This window comes from Anser brachyrhynchus (genome assembly GCF_964034855.1).
Source record: "Anser brachyrhynchus genome assembly, chromosome: 13".
Taxonomy (NCBI): Eukaryota; Metazoa; Chordata; class Aves; order Anseriformes; family Anatidae; genus Anser; species Anser brachyrhynchus.
This window is the reverse complement of record NC_137708.1, coordinates 20,541,915-20,556,647: the sequence shown is the minus strand read 5'-3', so window position 1 is coordinate 20,556,647 and position 14,733 is coordinate 20,541,915. Positions and strand designations below refer to the sequence as shown.

Below are 14,733 nucleotides of genomic sequence, written 5' to 3'. Positions count from 1 at the left end.
TAATTCTACATACCCATAGCCTCTGCCAGACCAGAAACCTTCTGTCCATATATATCTGTCTTATTCCAGGCAAATGTGTATACCAAATTGGCTGCAGCAGGAAACCATTTCTGAAGCAGACGTCCTTCAACAGCAACTATCAGATGTACTTTTGTCATTCCAGAAGGGATGGTTGCGTGTGTCAGAATAATGCGCAGCAAAGTTTTATATCCTGGTGTTCGACTGCTCAGGTAACTCAGCTTCACAAAACTCGAAGGGATTGGGATTTCCTCCTGGACCACCTTGGGAAAAAAAACAACAACAACATGAAAACATCATTATATCTATAGCCAGGAAAAAAGCACAATTATGTTTATTTGTAATAACAACAGATGCTTACTTTAGTTTTCACAATCACGATGTGAACACAGTACCACTTACAATGCTGATCTCTTTTGTGTTTATTTGAGCAATGCAGTAGCCAGGCATATTACAAAATGTCCAACAATGAAAACTTAATGGATGGCAGTCCATCTATTTCGATAAAGAACCTCTTCCTCTAATTCTTTATGTTTATCTACTGAGGAACAAATACTACCTCTGCGGTCATATAAGCATTACAGCTCTTAATGCTCTCTATTATTTGGTTTACTTGATGAGCGTTGTAAACCCAAATGCAATCAAAAACAATTATATATATATATATTTTAAATATGCACACACTTCATACATTACTTTGTGATTTGAAGACACTATCCTGCTTTGGAGGCAATAACTCTAACCTGGGGAGAGCTAAGAAAGAAAACAAACCTTCCTGCTACAGCAGTTTCTGCACAGAAGTGCTGGCAGTAAGGCTAAACTCCAGCCAGAAGGGGCATGGTCTAAGAAGGCACAGCATCGGAAACCTAACGAGATAACTGGTGACACACAGCAGCGAAGATGAAGCAGCATGGGCATCCGTCATCTCGCTAACAGGTGAATGCCCAGGGTGTGCAACGGAGTTCACATCCTGCAGCACTGCTGTCAGTGCCATTGTCTGAATCACTTGGATTCAAGCTGGCGTGGCTCGGCCCACGGTCGGGTAGTATCAGTTCCTGGCTGCAATGAAGATAAGCCCTCGGCAATGAGAGGCACTGCAAGACTGTGAACTTGTGTGGGAAAAAGAGAAGCTCGGCCTTGACCTTTTGAATGATGGACCTCGGAGCTACAAAAAGGGAGCTAGCTCTTGCGATCTCGAGAGAAAGGAGCTTTTATGGGGATGACTGTGATGTGGAACAGACAGGAGAAGAAAGCGGCTTCTAGGAGGATGCCAGCACAGTCACTCAAAACCCACTGAAAACCTTAATAAGGTTAATGATTTTAGTCTATTTCAGTAATAACAAGCCAACCTGTCACAATGTTACATTAGTCAAGCTTGGAAAAACACAAACTGTTTTGTTTATATTCCCGTTTTCCTATCATTCTTGTTTAACAATATATTTCTTCACTTTCCAAATACTCGTATTTACATACTGCAACAGTATCACTGTCATAGGATTGCTGCAGTACAGCTGGAGGCCTGCCAGTGCTTGTTGTTTCAACATATGAAATGTAGTGTTGCCAGGGAAATCCTGCTCCCTTTATTGTTCCTGATTTGCAGTGTTCCCCTTCTTTCCTGCTGACATCCCAGCTGCCCCCTCTGTCATGCATTTGACATCTCTTCTTATTTTTAATAGAAAAGCAGGAAGAAATATTCATGCATTAATACATGTTAATGTGTCTCCTTCTCCTATTATTCTAGGTTATTTTTCATTCTTTTCCCAGTACTGTACAATACGAGCTGACACTCTAAGGACCCTCCAGTGCCAAAAAAGGGACTGGGATCAATTTCTCTCTGAGTAGACTGCATCTTTGGGTACCTCACTTTTCAAAAAAAACCAAAAAAACAATCAACCAAAAAAAAAACCACAAGATGACCTCATGTGAAGGAATGTAACCCAGTTTTTTCTTACTGATGCACATCAGTTATTCTTAACTAACATTCTTAGTGCCACTCAGTATGTTCTGTGAAGCAACCCTGTGGCCATCAGCTGGCTGAACCACGATAATGTTTTTACAGGTACACAGATGTTTAAACATCACGGAGTTCAATCAGAGGTCTCTTACATGTAGAATAAAGACCCTTCATTGTTTTCTCTTCAACACTTTGAAGAGAAAAAAGTAACAAGGATGGAAATATTCATATCTGTAGATAGCCTAAAAAATACTCTCCATACTTGCTTAGTGAAATTAAAAGAGAAATCAAAAGTGGTCTTATTGCTTGAACTCTAACTGTTCAAACAACATATAAAAAACTGTTGGGACTCACGTGATCTGAAACAGGTATAGTTGTATTGTGTTGGGCATACCACTTACATAACCTCTTTTAAGTCCCAAATAAAAGACCAGTTAAATGCAAGGTTAATTACAAAGTGGTTCTAAACACTCAATGGAGTCTCAAGAAAAAAAGACATTTAAATATATACAACCCAAAAGATCATGTTCAAATTGCTTTGTGTTGGTGTGTAGAAAGTAGTAAAGACAAGCAGCTAACATATAGCTGGAGATGCTGTTGTAAAGAACTAGCTGTGAATGGATGAAAAATCCCTTGGAGTCTTCATAGGATATTGGGTCACGTCTCACACTGATGTATGGTGAAGTTGCACTGTTTATCTATAACTTAGGAATGGTTTTGTGCACCACTATAAATGAATCGTGATTTCAATAATAAATCATGATAGGATTCCCCACCTCCTCCTTCTATTTTGAGGTAAGGTATAACGTATCTTAAAATATTAACAAAATATAAAGTAAGTGAAAAACATCTTGCATAACAGTACTAAAGAGATCTACATTGGTGTCATTGTGATAAGTGCGTAACATCACAGCAGTTAATTGCTCACTATTTGCTACCATCTTTTTCACAGCAGCGCTTTCAGAACTTTCTAGGAACAAAGGGAAGACAAAGGGATACATCACGTCTACAGTGAATACTCATCATACACCATCTCTACAATTTAGTTTTAAAGCCTGAGATTGCAAATTTTGAATTCAAATTGTAAACACTGATTTCAGTGATTTTTTTTTTTATTTTTTAGCATGTGTGCATTTGGTGTCTACGTGTTTTTGTGTTCACGCATATGGAATAGAAGTCTACATGCCTTGGGCAGAAATGATGATCAAAACTGTAATGATACCACGATGATATGAATAATTGGGGGATATGAATAATGGGGGGCAAATTTAACATAAATGCATTTGTTTGACTTTCAGTGTCAAAATTCATTGTTACTTGCATTATAACCAAATGTTTCCATGCTAGAGATGTTTTGTCACCATTACCAAATAATTTTGTAGGTTTCATTAATTAAGTCAATAGTAACTTTTAACATTGTCTAGAACTTGTTCAGCAAACAAATTGTTAATTTGAAAGTAATTTCATTACCTGTAGCTCTGGAATAATGGTTCCTCTTTCTGGACAGGATCCTCCAAATGCTGTCAAGGGTGAAGGGAGTACAATCGGATTTGGGCTGATAAAACCACTGATGTCACAAGATGTTATGTCTGACTCCGTTCTTTGCATCACAACTTTGTCTACAATGATAAATCTATTCCAAGGCAACCAAAGTGTCCTTTTTTCAGATATGAAAGGAGATCTGTCAAAAACTAGAGTGACAGAGATGCCTCCAACAGCCACAAGGTCAAAACTGGAAAAGACAAAACAAAATGCTTTGTTTCTTCTTGTTTTATCATCACATTTCCACAACTTTCAGTGCATCACAAAAACATTATATTGTTCATTATGGCCCTTAATTTACCATGTAAAATCATTCAAGTATATCTTCCTGATGTCCCCTTAGTATTCAATGAAGAAGATTTAGCTCTGTGCTTTCTCCCTGTATGCATCAATAGCAAGGTATAGTACTTCACTGTTATTTTTCCCCTCTCTCCTCTATTTATCAACCAGAACTGATATTAACAAGTCATCTGTAACAAAAAAAGTGTGGACCCAGTCACTTTGGATTATACAAAAAATTCCTGGCCAGGAAAGAGATGTTTATAATCTATGAAGGTACAATACACAGGATAGGTCTAACATCCTGGTAGGACTTTTCTTTCTTAACATATTCTTTTTCCTTTTTCTAAAAGTTGCAGGAGAAAAAGGTTGAGTACACTGAGCAGGTGACCCCTCTGTGCAGGACATGAAGAATTTTGGGAAAGATGCCGATTAATTGCAGTGAGCACTGAATCACCTCTTGTAAGTAAGGCAGGTGATCTGGGAGCTACCATGAAGAACCTTTGCAAATATGGGCTGCAAAGCAGTGAGACACAGAAGGCAAGATATACATGGTCTCAATTTTCTGAGCTTCTGACATCCACAGTCAAGCAACAGAAGGTAATATGTAAATAGATACTTCACCGTCTGTATTATTGGATGCATCTATTATGGAGACTTTTGATGGTAACAATCTGTGATAAGAAGTCAGACCTAATTATGCATATCTCATCGCATTTCCCAAATGACACCGATTATATTCACAGCAAAATACAGGTAGCATATTTTAATGCAACAACTATTTCCAGACTAGAGTAAATAGGAAATGGTAATTATTAACTTTCAGTAGTGCGATTTGAAAGTCAAGAAACTAAGGTAAAATAAATATGCATGCTCTTTACGATTATAAACTAAGGCAAACAAATAAACAACAACAACAAAAAACCCTGTAGAAACAGTGACAAATTATACTCTTTCCCTGCTGGAAGATAGCTTCTGACTTCTTGTCATTCACAACACAGCCAAGAGAGATGAAGTCTTACGCAGTCTTTAGCACCTTAATGCAACTGAAGTTCAGGAGCAAATCATGACCCTACTGCCAATGGATCATGAACCCTGGAGTGCAGTACAGAACATATAGGAACTTATCTCTCTGAGAACTCATCTCAGTCCTGCAAGGTTGGGGAAGAGAAAAGAAGATGGAATTGTGCAGGACTAGCTGCAGAGCAGCAATTTAACCATTCTGGCTCTGGGAGGAGTCTGTTCCCACTTTTACTTGTATGGCTCGGGTGATCAGCTAAAGGAGTTAACTTTGTTGACACCTCAATAAACTACTTGCAAAATTTACATCTGAAGACAGAAAAAAAGAGGGAAGACAGGGAGTTCTCTGGAAAATTCAACTACTGAAAATGTCAAGGAAGTGCTGGTACAGCAGTACTGTCAGAATTTGACTCCAGGTGTTTGAATGTCACTAATCTTGTTGCTGTACATTTTTTTCTCTCTTCCCTTTCTTCTGTGGTTCCTTTACCACACCAAGCTCTAAATAATTGTGCTCCCAGAGCAGAGGGTCAGATGCCATCCTGAGTCCATGCTATGAACAGTGATCTCCATGAGAATTTGGCACATGCACATGTGGTGGTAGATGGCCCTAACTATAAAAACATTACACAGTGACAAAAACATCTCACCTTCCATCTTGTCGACTGATGGTGTATCCATACTCATTGTGGTGTAGGAAACTGACATTCACTCCAACCAAAGGTGTTCCATCTATTGCTACCACCTGGCCTCGAATGACGCATGCACGCCTGTAACAAAAAGAGTAGGGGGCAACATGTTAGACACATCAACAGGGTGAGAAGGGTACTGACTTCAAAAATGGTGCTACACTTTCCCAAACAGACAGAACTACTGTGATTTCATCATGACTTGATTTTGAAAGAAAATTCAAACAAGCCCAAAAGATTGATTTGGAAAACCATTATCTCATGAAGAAGACACACAGGCTGTCCTATGAATCGCTGGTGTATCAAGAATATATTTCCATTTCTATCCATATTTCAGGACACCATTTGTTCTGCCACTGAATACCAATGCAAAGGTTTCACTGATAGCATGATTTAGCTTGCTGCAGCTCTAGTGGTGATGATTTGTGAAAGAAGAGAATGAAACCTCATTCTCTGCTGCTAAGAATAGGGCATTACTGTCTGTTAGAAAAAAAGCTGAACTAATGCGATAAGGCAGCAGTGAGACACATGGTCTTTGTTGAACTTCAGAAAATTATATAGGTAAATCTAAAGAGCGCCTAAACAGGCGTAGCATATTTTCTGAATCCCCCATCACAGGTTGTGTCCTTTTAAACTTCCTCTAGGACATATCAGACTTGTACACTCTTTCCAGCATAAAAATCTTCCCATTCTAGTATAGAGGTTGGAACACGGCAGCACAACAGAATGCATCAAAATCAAGAGGCAGGAAAGTGAACTCATTACTAAGTGGGTCTAATTGAAGGCTGACAGAATCATAGAAAATAAGAGCTGAAAGGAAGTACAGGACTTTATCTTGTCCATTCCTTTGCCTCAGGTAAGATCAGCTATACCTACATAACTCCAGACAGATGCCTGTCTAACTCTATATCTTCACCAAGTAACCCATTCCCATGCTTTTGTGCGAGTGCTTTACTCATGGCAACTTTTTCATACTGTCCAATCTAAATCTGAACTGTTGTCCTTCAAAACTGTTACTTTCACCCTAGAATGGACGTGGTGAAGAAATTACTCTCTCTTTCGCAGCTTTGGCATTTTATGTATTTGAAGACTGAAACATAAAGGAGACAAATCTCACCAAGGATGAAGAATAATAAGTGAAATACTCTCATGGTGCAGATTAGGACCTAGGGGGATTTTCTAAGGGCTTACTTACACAGATACATTCCACTAAAATACCTTTCAGCATTTTGCCCCATGCCCTCAGGTACTCTACATTAGTACACTTCTGCTGGCTGCAAGGATTCAGGTTTTGGGAACTAATGATACAATCGTATCATTTCCTGGAAATATGGTTTCAAATAATGAAGTGAGCAATGTAGTCAGAATCCTTTTGATAATGTTAAGATGTGTAGGGTTGAAAACATTAGGATGCCTATAGTAGCCACTGTTACTAATTACTATAAACAACACATTTAAACATCGTTATGTTGCCCTCTCAAGTTGAAAGTTCACATTAGACCTCAATAGACACACCCTACCTTTGTGGAGTGAATATGTATTCTAAAGAAAAAACTTAACAGCTCCTCAAATGAAAATTATTTAAGAGTCTGTATGTAAACTTAAGAAATATCCCTTGAGAGACTAACTGATCATGAAATCATGTACACAAGTTGGAGACCATAAATTTCTGAACGTTTTGACTTGTTTCCTAAGATCCAGAGCCACTTGACAGAACATTAATTTATCACTATGATATCACCAAACGCAACTGATGGTGACAAAATGTAACCGGTACAAATTAACCCCTTTGTGAGTACATCATTCACCACAGTCGCTAGTAGGAATTCTGTGCTCCCAAGACATCAGCAAAGGTGCTGAGAATTCCCAGAGGAATGGGAGAAGCTGCATGAACACAAATATGCAAAACAGAGCTCCGATGTACCACCTTTTCATCTTCTGCATTAACTAAGTTGGTTGTGCCTCTCTTTGTGGGCAAAACTTGCTGCTCCAGTGGAGGCAATGAAGCTCTTGTGCATCTCAACAGACTCACAAGACTCACTGAAACAGAACAGCCAGGTTCAATTACTCCTTGATTTATTAGAATAGAAACTACTGATTTCTATTTTTTTCTCATGCTTCTGTCATCAACAGACCTGCCTTTCCCTTTCTAATCCCTTTAATTAGTGCACTCCATTTGTTTAAAAAGCATATTGGTCTGAGAGAGCCCTTAGAGTCATCATTATTTAGTATATTATTCTAGAACTCCTGTTTGTTCATTCACTGATTCTTATTCCACACAAACCTGTCTTCTGGCTCTACTCCTTCCTCATATTTTATCAAGCACACAGATTTGTGTGATAACAACTCATCAAAGTCTTCATTATTTCATACACGGTCTCTTTTCTCTACTTACTCACTTCTTGTTATTCATAAATAATATTAAGAGACTTATCTTTCAACTTTCTTGCTCTTTATTCGTCATATTTTACAAGCCACACACATTTACAACATGTGATAAAGACTCATAAACCTCATTATTCTACATTTATCTGTATAGAACTGTCTTTCAAATTGTTTAGCTTTCAAATGTTCCAAGCCTTCCTGTGTGTTGCTACATTTGTCCTCATTATTTACTGTCTTTTTACTACCCACTCAAGTCGAAGAGTCTTTACTCTTTGGCCTCTTCTTGAATTACCAGCACCTACTAAGTCTCCAACTAGGCATTTGATCAGAATTACTTTTATTTTTTGCATTTACTGCAGGCATTAAAACCTTTTTCGGTTACTTTACAGCCGGCACTTATCCCAGGGGCTCTGGGAAGTAACAAACCACCCCCAGGTTGCAGCAGGCTGCCTCTCCTTTCCCACTGCCCTGATAGCTCACAGAGTGGACAGCCGGGCTCTGAAGGGGAGGCACACTGGCTTGCGGAGTCCCTGCAGCTTTGCTGCTTGCAGAAGACTTCACTTCATTCCTTTTCTTGCTAGAGCTTTTAGAGCCCTTTCCCTGCAGTGATGTCACTTTCAACTCAACCTCCATTTCACAGTTTCCTTGCTTCATTGTTCACCCATTTTCTAGATGAGTCTTGGACCTTTGCTACTGCTCACTGCTTTTCTTAATTTTAACAGAGAAACCTCTAAAGATCATTATGTCTCCTTGATGTGCTGTTTTTTCCTCTTTTATTCTCAGCCTCTAGGACTTACTCTACATACTTGTGACTGGCCTGCTTTTACTTCTCATGTGTGATAACAGCTCATGCTATCTGTCCAACAGTCACTTAACTTGCATAGACTGCATAATCTTGGACTAAGGCTGCCCAAATGTTTTAGCTTTATAGTGAGTGCAAAAATGTCTTTTCCAATTTAGAGCATCTGAGAAGGAATATGTCCCTTATAAACTGCCTTGGTGTTTTCAAATGTATTAAAAATGTTTCTAGTCCCCTGGTACGTTGTACTAAGCCTGCAGCTCCAGAGGGAGCAGTCAGCTTTTTGAGAGAGAGCAGAAATTCCTCCGGGTTGCAGGTGGCCTAAAAAAAGTAGGATTTCTCTGTAAACACTTCATGGGTCATTCCACGTGTAACTGAGGAGCTCAGCTCTGCGAATGTCTGATCTCTGCCATCAGGCAGTTTGTTTGACATCTCTAATTTAAAACATAAATAGGAGTTTAAAATTCTAGATGCATTCTTTCACTGCTTGTAAAGCATTTTATTATTCCGCCACCATCCTGTCTTGCTCTACTAATTTGTTATTTTTCTGCTTTTGTTTTGTGTGCTGAGTTTCCAATATTCTCTGAGCACCTCAGGCTGAGACATTAGGCTCAGATGTGGAACTCTGTCAAGCAACTTGTGAATTCGCAAGTGTCACATTACCAGAAGATGTCATTTACTGTATTACATTTCTGATTAAAACCTTCAATCAGAGAAATTAAGCTAAAGGCTAGTAAGGTACATTCATTTCTTCCTGCTGACAATGTTGCTGAAAGCAGCCTTTGAAGGGTAATTAATTCAGTACCATGCACTGGACCCCTTTTGTAGGCAATTTGCAGTGAGTCAAATAGCTTGCCAGCAGCATGCATTAAAAACACTCGGCAAAGAAACAAGCTGAAAACCTTCCTGAGAAGGGAAGTTGATAAAAACATTTTAATCCGCTACACTGTGCTACATGCAGTGGGTCAAAATTATTCCTAATAATTCCTAACAATTAACAATATTAACAATTCCTAACAATATTAAATGTTTCCATTTATTCAGAATTTGTCTAATCTGCCTTTAAGCATGTTACTGTTTAGGTTGGGAGCAAGTCAAAAACCCCATACAAATGACAGTTTTGACCTAAAAAAAAGCAAAATATATTTTGAAAACATTCAGTTCCTTAACATTAATTTTGGTCTATGCATTGAGCCAACACACTGACTATGTTGTAGAAGACAAGTGTTTAAAAATTATATCTAATCTGAAGTCTAAGATGCAAATGCAAAAGGATAGATATCCCAGCAGTTGTCAGAACAACTAATTTCAGTATGTCAGGTGATGTTGAAAATGCCAGGATATGGCAGAGACCAAACACGGTCTGTCTGAAGGACAGAGATATCTTCAGTGTTTTTTTGATAGCTTTCCCAAAGCCATTCAGTATCAAATTGGCTTTATCTACAGTGAGATTCATGCAAACATCACCCATATTGGAGTTTCACTGACATACGCTACAGTAAAACGCTGCACAATGTCATTTGAGTCAGAAGACTGAAAACATCAGATAGATGCTTCTTCTTTAATCCTCCTAATGATCTCAGAGACTTGCAAAGGAGCTTTGCAAAATTCTGTAATTGAGCACCAGTGGGAATGGATGCCAATGCTCCAAAATAAATGAATGGTACTATTTCGTCTGATCCTTCCAGTGCTTCTTGTTGAATCACCAGTCTTTTAAGTGGCATTGCAGGCAGCCAAGAGTTAATATTATCTGCATGGAGATGACTTCTTCAGCAGTAGCCAAAAGGAGATTAAAAAACCCAAGCATTCTTTGGTCTTTACCAGATCAGCAGGATCACAGATTTCTGACGTAATTACTGTAGTAAATGTTGTCTTCCTATGTTTTTTTTTTTTCAATAATCTTAACTCCCAGGAGATGAACAGACACTAGATGACAGCCAGATTGACTATGTCAGAGTAAGATTTCTGAACAGAGACAGCACAGCTAAGCATTGCCTCCTTCTGAGACTCTGCTTATCTGTCATCCTTAAGGAAAATTCTAGCTGTTTTAATAATGTTTGACTTATGGATGAGCAATTTTTCAACAGCCTGGAAGGCTTGAGGATCAAGCGAAGTGTGGACCAACGAACTCCTTAGGGTGCCCAGTACATTGCAGATTACTGTTGACAAAACCCAGGAGACATGGCACAGTGCGAGTCTCAAGGCACTGTCCTCATTCTGAAGATACAGACAGCCCCATTTGAATCACAAGGATCTTTTCAGCAAACCAACTAATTTCTTTTCTGTGGGAGGAAATTATATCTGGGGTGTGAACAATGCACCAACCCAACTATAACTTGTATTTCTTTGTATTATAAAGTCTGAAGTATCAAACCATGGCGAAGATGGGCTGCTGCTCACACCCAAGCCTTCAAAGCTCTCGATTCTCCAAAAGCATGCCAGACATAAAGGTAAAGAAACGAAATACTCAGAAAAAGCTTTTAAATCCAAGTTAAATCCCATCAATGATAGCTTTAAAAGATCAGTTCCTTATATCCATAAAAGCACGCTGATGGGATTACTTGCAATCTGGCTGCTAACATTTGCAGTGTCACAGAACACTGTACAGGTGACTTGAGTGCTCACCTCCTTTGCAAAAACACCTCACTGGAAGGCATTTTGATGAGGGAAATCTTTCACTGGTGACTTGTACTTTAAACTGCAGTCTGCCGTGCAGCGTGTACAGCCATCCAAGAATCTTGTACCAGGTGCAGTGGCACCATTCCATTAGCAATGTACGCTCCGAGAGACCCAGCATTGTCAGGTGGGTGCTTTTTGTGTAGTTCATTTTCATGCCCTATTGTTCTACATATTTATAATATCCTGTTCCATTTTTAATAGTGATTAAATGGTTAGGTATTTTAGACCAATAAGGACTGTTTACATATTTACTAAATTAAAAATGAATAAGTTACGAAGACAGAGTGCACTGAATTTGTGCACAGCTATGGAATGAAGTCGAGGTTGCAACCTAAGTGCTATCTACTGTGCTGTGAAAAAAAAAATCTTATGCCCTTATTACTGGAACATGGTTTATCTAATGTATAGGCCTAGTTGACAGGGTAATAGTTAGGTGATGTGGATGATTTGTAGATCTCTTTGTCAGCATGTAAGTTAGAGCTTCCCAGGTGAACTACAGCAGAAAAGCTTATATGTCCCTATATTTCAAATGTTCAAGAAAATAGGTGTTTCCAGGTTTTCGAGCAAGTAAATGCCCCTTTCCTATTGCAGTCTTTTCCTGTTAAAGGGCATGCCAATTACACACTCAACAATCACACACTACTGTTTGCATGACAGTTTAAGAAAAATTTGCAGCACAAAATGGTAAACTTCACACTGTTCTATCCATATACAGTTAAAAAAAAAGTTTTTTAATTAGATAACCAGATTATATGTAAATAACACGTTAAATAACACAAACTCTGTTGGGCAGAAAGGTGACTAAATACAGCATGTATGAATCTAACTCATCTTTCTGCTTCCTGCCCTTACACACATCTACAGCACAAATACCTGAACTTCATCCCACTTATTTTTCAAGTACAAGATGGATTACCTTCCACAGCAGTCAAAGTTTTGTTAATGAGTAGTAGTGTTTGTTACCGTGACATTTTTATAATCTAGATGGGTGATAATGGGAATATGATATGTAAGACTCTCAGTAGCTGACTTCAATATTTCATTGCTTTTATGTCTAGAACAAACCTTACCTGCTCTCAAATGAGACATCTCCTGGGATCACATGAGTGCTTTCCTTCCCAATAAGGAATCTGATTCGATCATAAAAGAGCCTTGGAGGATGCTGAGAAAAAGGCGGTTGGCTGTGTTGTATAAGGTCAAGGGGATCAGGCGAACCCTGGCAGAGAGGACTTGCATAACAATTGTTTTGCTGACAACAGTCAGGGTCTACACAGTCTGTCAAGCCATCTAAAACAGAGAGAATAGAAATTTCAGGAAATTGAGTGATTCTGAGAACAAAGCACAGTGTTTGCTACTGGAAAGCACAGGAGGTATTTAATCAATTGGAAGGCATGCTGATTATGACACATTCAAATTCAATAAGGCATGTATGTACATGCTTAATTCCGGGTGGGTGTTTCTCTCTAGTCATTAACACTGTATCACCTCATAAAGTCCCCACAGAACAATGACAAAACAGAAGCTCCAAACTAAGGGACTATGGAAGAGCAGGACTGCACTACACACTTGTTAGTCCACCAAGTGCATGACCCACCCTGTGCAGCTGATCTCTCTAATAGACCTTCACTACCCCTACTGTCTGTTCACACCTGTGAAGAATATTCGCTAACCAGTCTGCAATAACGCAGTCTGAAATGTTGTCCAAGTCTCTTAAGCATCCTTACTGTAGTAATAATGATAATAAAAAAGATCCTTGTTGCAGTTTTCTGACTTTTATTTTAAGAACTACAATAGTTATATATGTGCTTTAAGATGTTTATTTTCATTTATTGGTCGCGATACTAGAATGATCCAAAAAGGCAGAATCATGACTATAGTCCTTTTGCAGCTGGTGATAAACAAACCCCCACCCTGATGCAGGCTCTGTCCCAGTGACCTGACAGGTACAGTCTTCTCCATGGATGTTTGCCCAAGGAAAGCAAATATGAGAAATGAAAACAAACCTATTCCTCCTCCCTCCATTCTTCAAGCATGAAAAACAGGAGAAATAATTGATTTTTCAAAAATCTACATTTCTTCAGGGACAAACTTACAGCTCTCTTTGGGGGTGAAAGTAATTTACTTAAACATCCAAATTTTGTGATTAGAAGAACAGTGAAGCACTGAAGTAAATCTAAATTAAGCACCTAAATAAAACTTAAAATTGGACTATTGGCATTTAATTCCATCTATCGGCAGCTTAGATGTCCAAATTGCCTAAATTACATACTCTACCAGAAACACTCAGACTTAATAAGGTACGTTGAAATGCCCAACTATCTCCTTAAACATCCATTTTATGACTTACCAGTTGCTAACTTCCTTGGACTGACAAGCACACTAATGCATATAAAGCAAGATTAAGGCATCATATCCTTTAACCTTCAAAAAAAGACATCTCTTCTTTGTATTTTTAACAAGGTCAGTCTGTATGAGTGTGGAGTCATCATATCACTGTACGGATTTCCCTTGTGTTAAAATTGGAATGCTACAGCATCAACATACTGTCAGACATTTTCACTTCAAACTTTGACTTTTCCTGCTCTGTTCATACCAGTGCTTTGTGTCTATAAAACCCTACCTCCTCAGGGCAAACTGCATTATCAAAGAAGCTTCTGTAGCTTTGTCATTGACTTTAATGGGTGCAAGACCAACCCTCAGACAGTTCTGCTCTTTTCTCAACAGAGCACACTGCCCTGTGTGAGTACTCAGTAAATAACAGCATAAAATATTCACTTCGAAAGGAAAGAAAAAGCCCTTCAACTGAACAAACAAGTATAATGAAATGGGCTTTCCTGGAATCTGAAAATCCTTGCCTGACCTTGAACAAGGTGATTGTTTGGCTAAGCAAAAAATATTAACAGATCTGTCCTACTGCAGCTGGGAAATCAGATAGAGCAGGCTAGTTTGTGTAATGACGAGCCAAGGCAACCGTAGATAGCTAACAGCAATAATCTGAGCCCCTCAGGTCTAGCAAAGCTGGCATAGCTACAGGTCAGTGCTTCTGCATTCCCCCAGTCCTGGAAGACAACAGGCATATGCCAGCACTGGGAGAAGAGCTTCACAGGGTAATGTTGAGTTTATTGACTTTCAGTGTAGTAGTCACTTTATATTCAAGAAAACCTAAAATACTATTGAGATCTGTATGAAATCAGGAAGCTGAAACAATAAGGGACCTCCCGTTTAAACAAAGCCATACATGAAGCAGATGGAGTTAGCAATATAAACCAGGGGGCTCTCATTGTGTCCTGACAGGAAAAAAAAAAAAAAAAAGTAAAAAAAAAAAAAAAGTAAAAAAAAAAAATTTTTTGGAGGTTGAAACCTCAAAAGCA

The 14,733-nt window shown here is 38.7% G+C and overlaps 1 protein-coding gene across 18 annotated transcripts in view; it reads right to left on the bottom strand.

Moving 5' to 3' along the window:
* The window catches only part of TENM1 (teneurin transmembrane protein 1), an 854,834-nt gene that overhangs the window by 77,079 nt on the left and 763,022 nt on the right, over positions 1–14,733 (bottom strand). For all 18 annotated transcript variants that reach the window (XM_080553265.1, XM_080553267.1, XM_080553268.1 and 15 more), the window contains 4 exons: positions 12,433–12,649; positions 5,461–5,580; positions 3,443–3,704; positions 14–281 (listed from right to left, as the gene is read on the bottom strand). In XM_080553265.1, the coding sequence (XP_080409391.1) occupies positions 14–281; positions 3,443–3,704; positions 5,461–5,580; positions 12,433–12,649 (867 nt within the window). The remainder of the gene's footprint in view (positions 1–13; positions 282–3,442; positions 3,705–5,460; positions 5,581–12,432; positions 12,650–14,733) is intronic.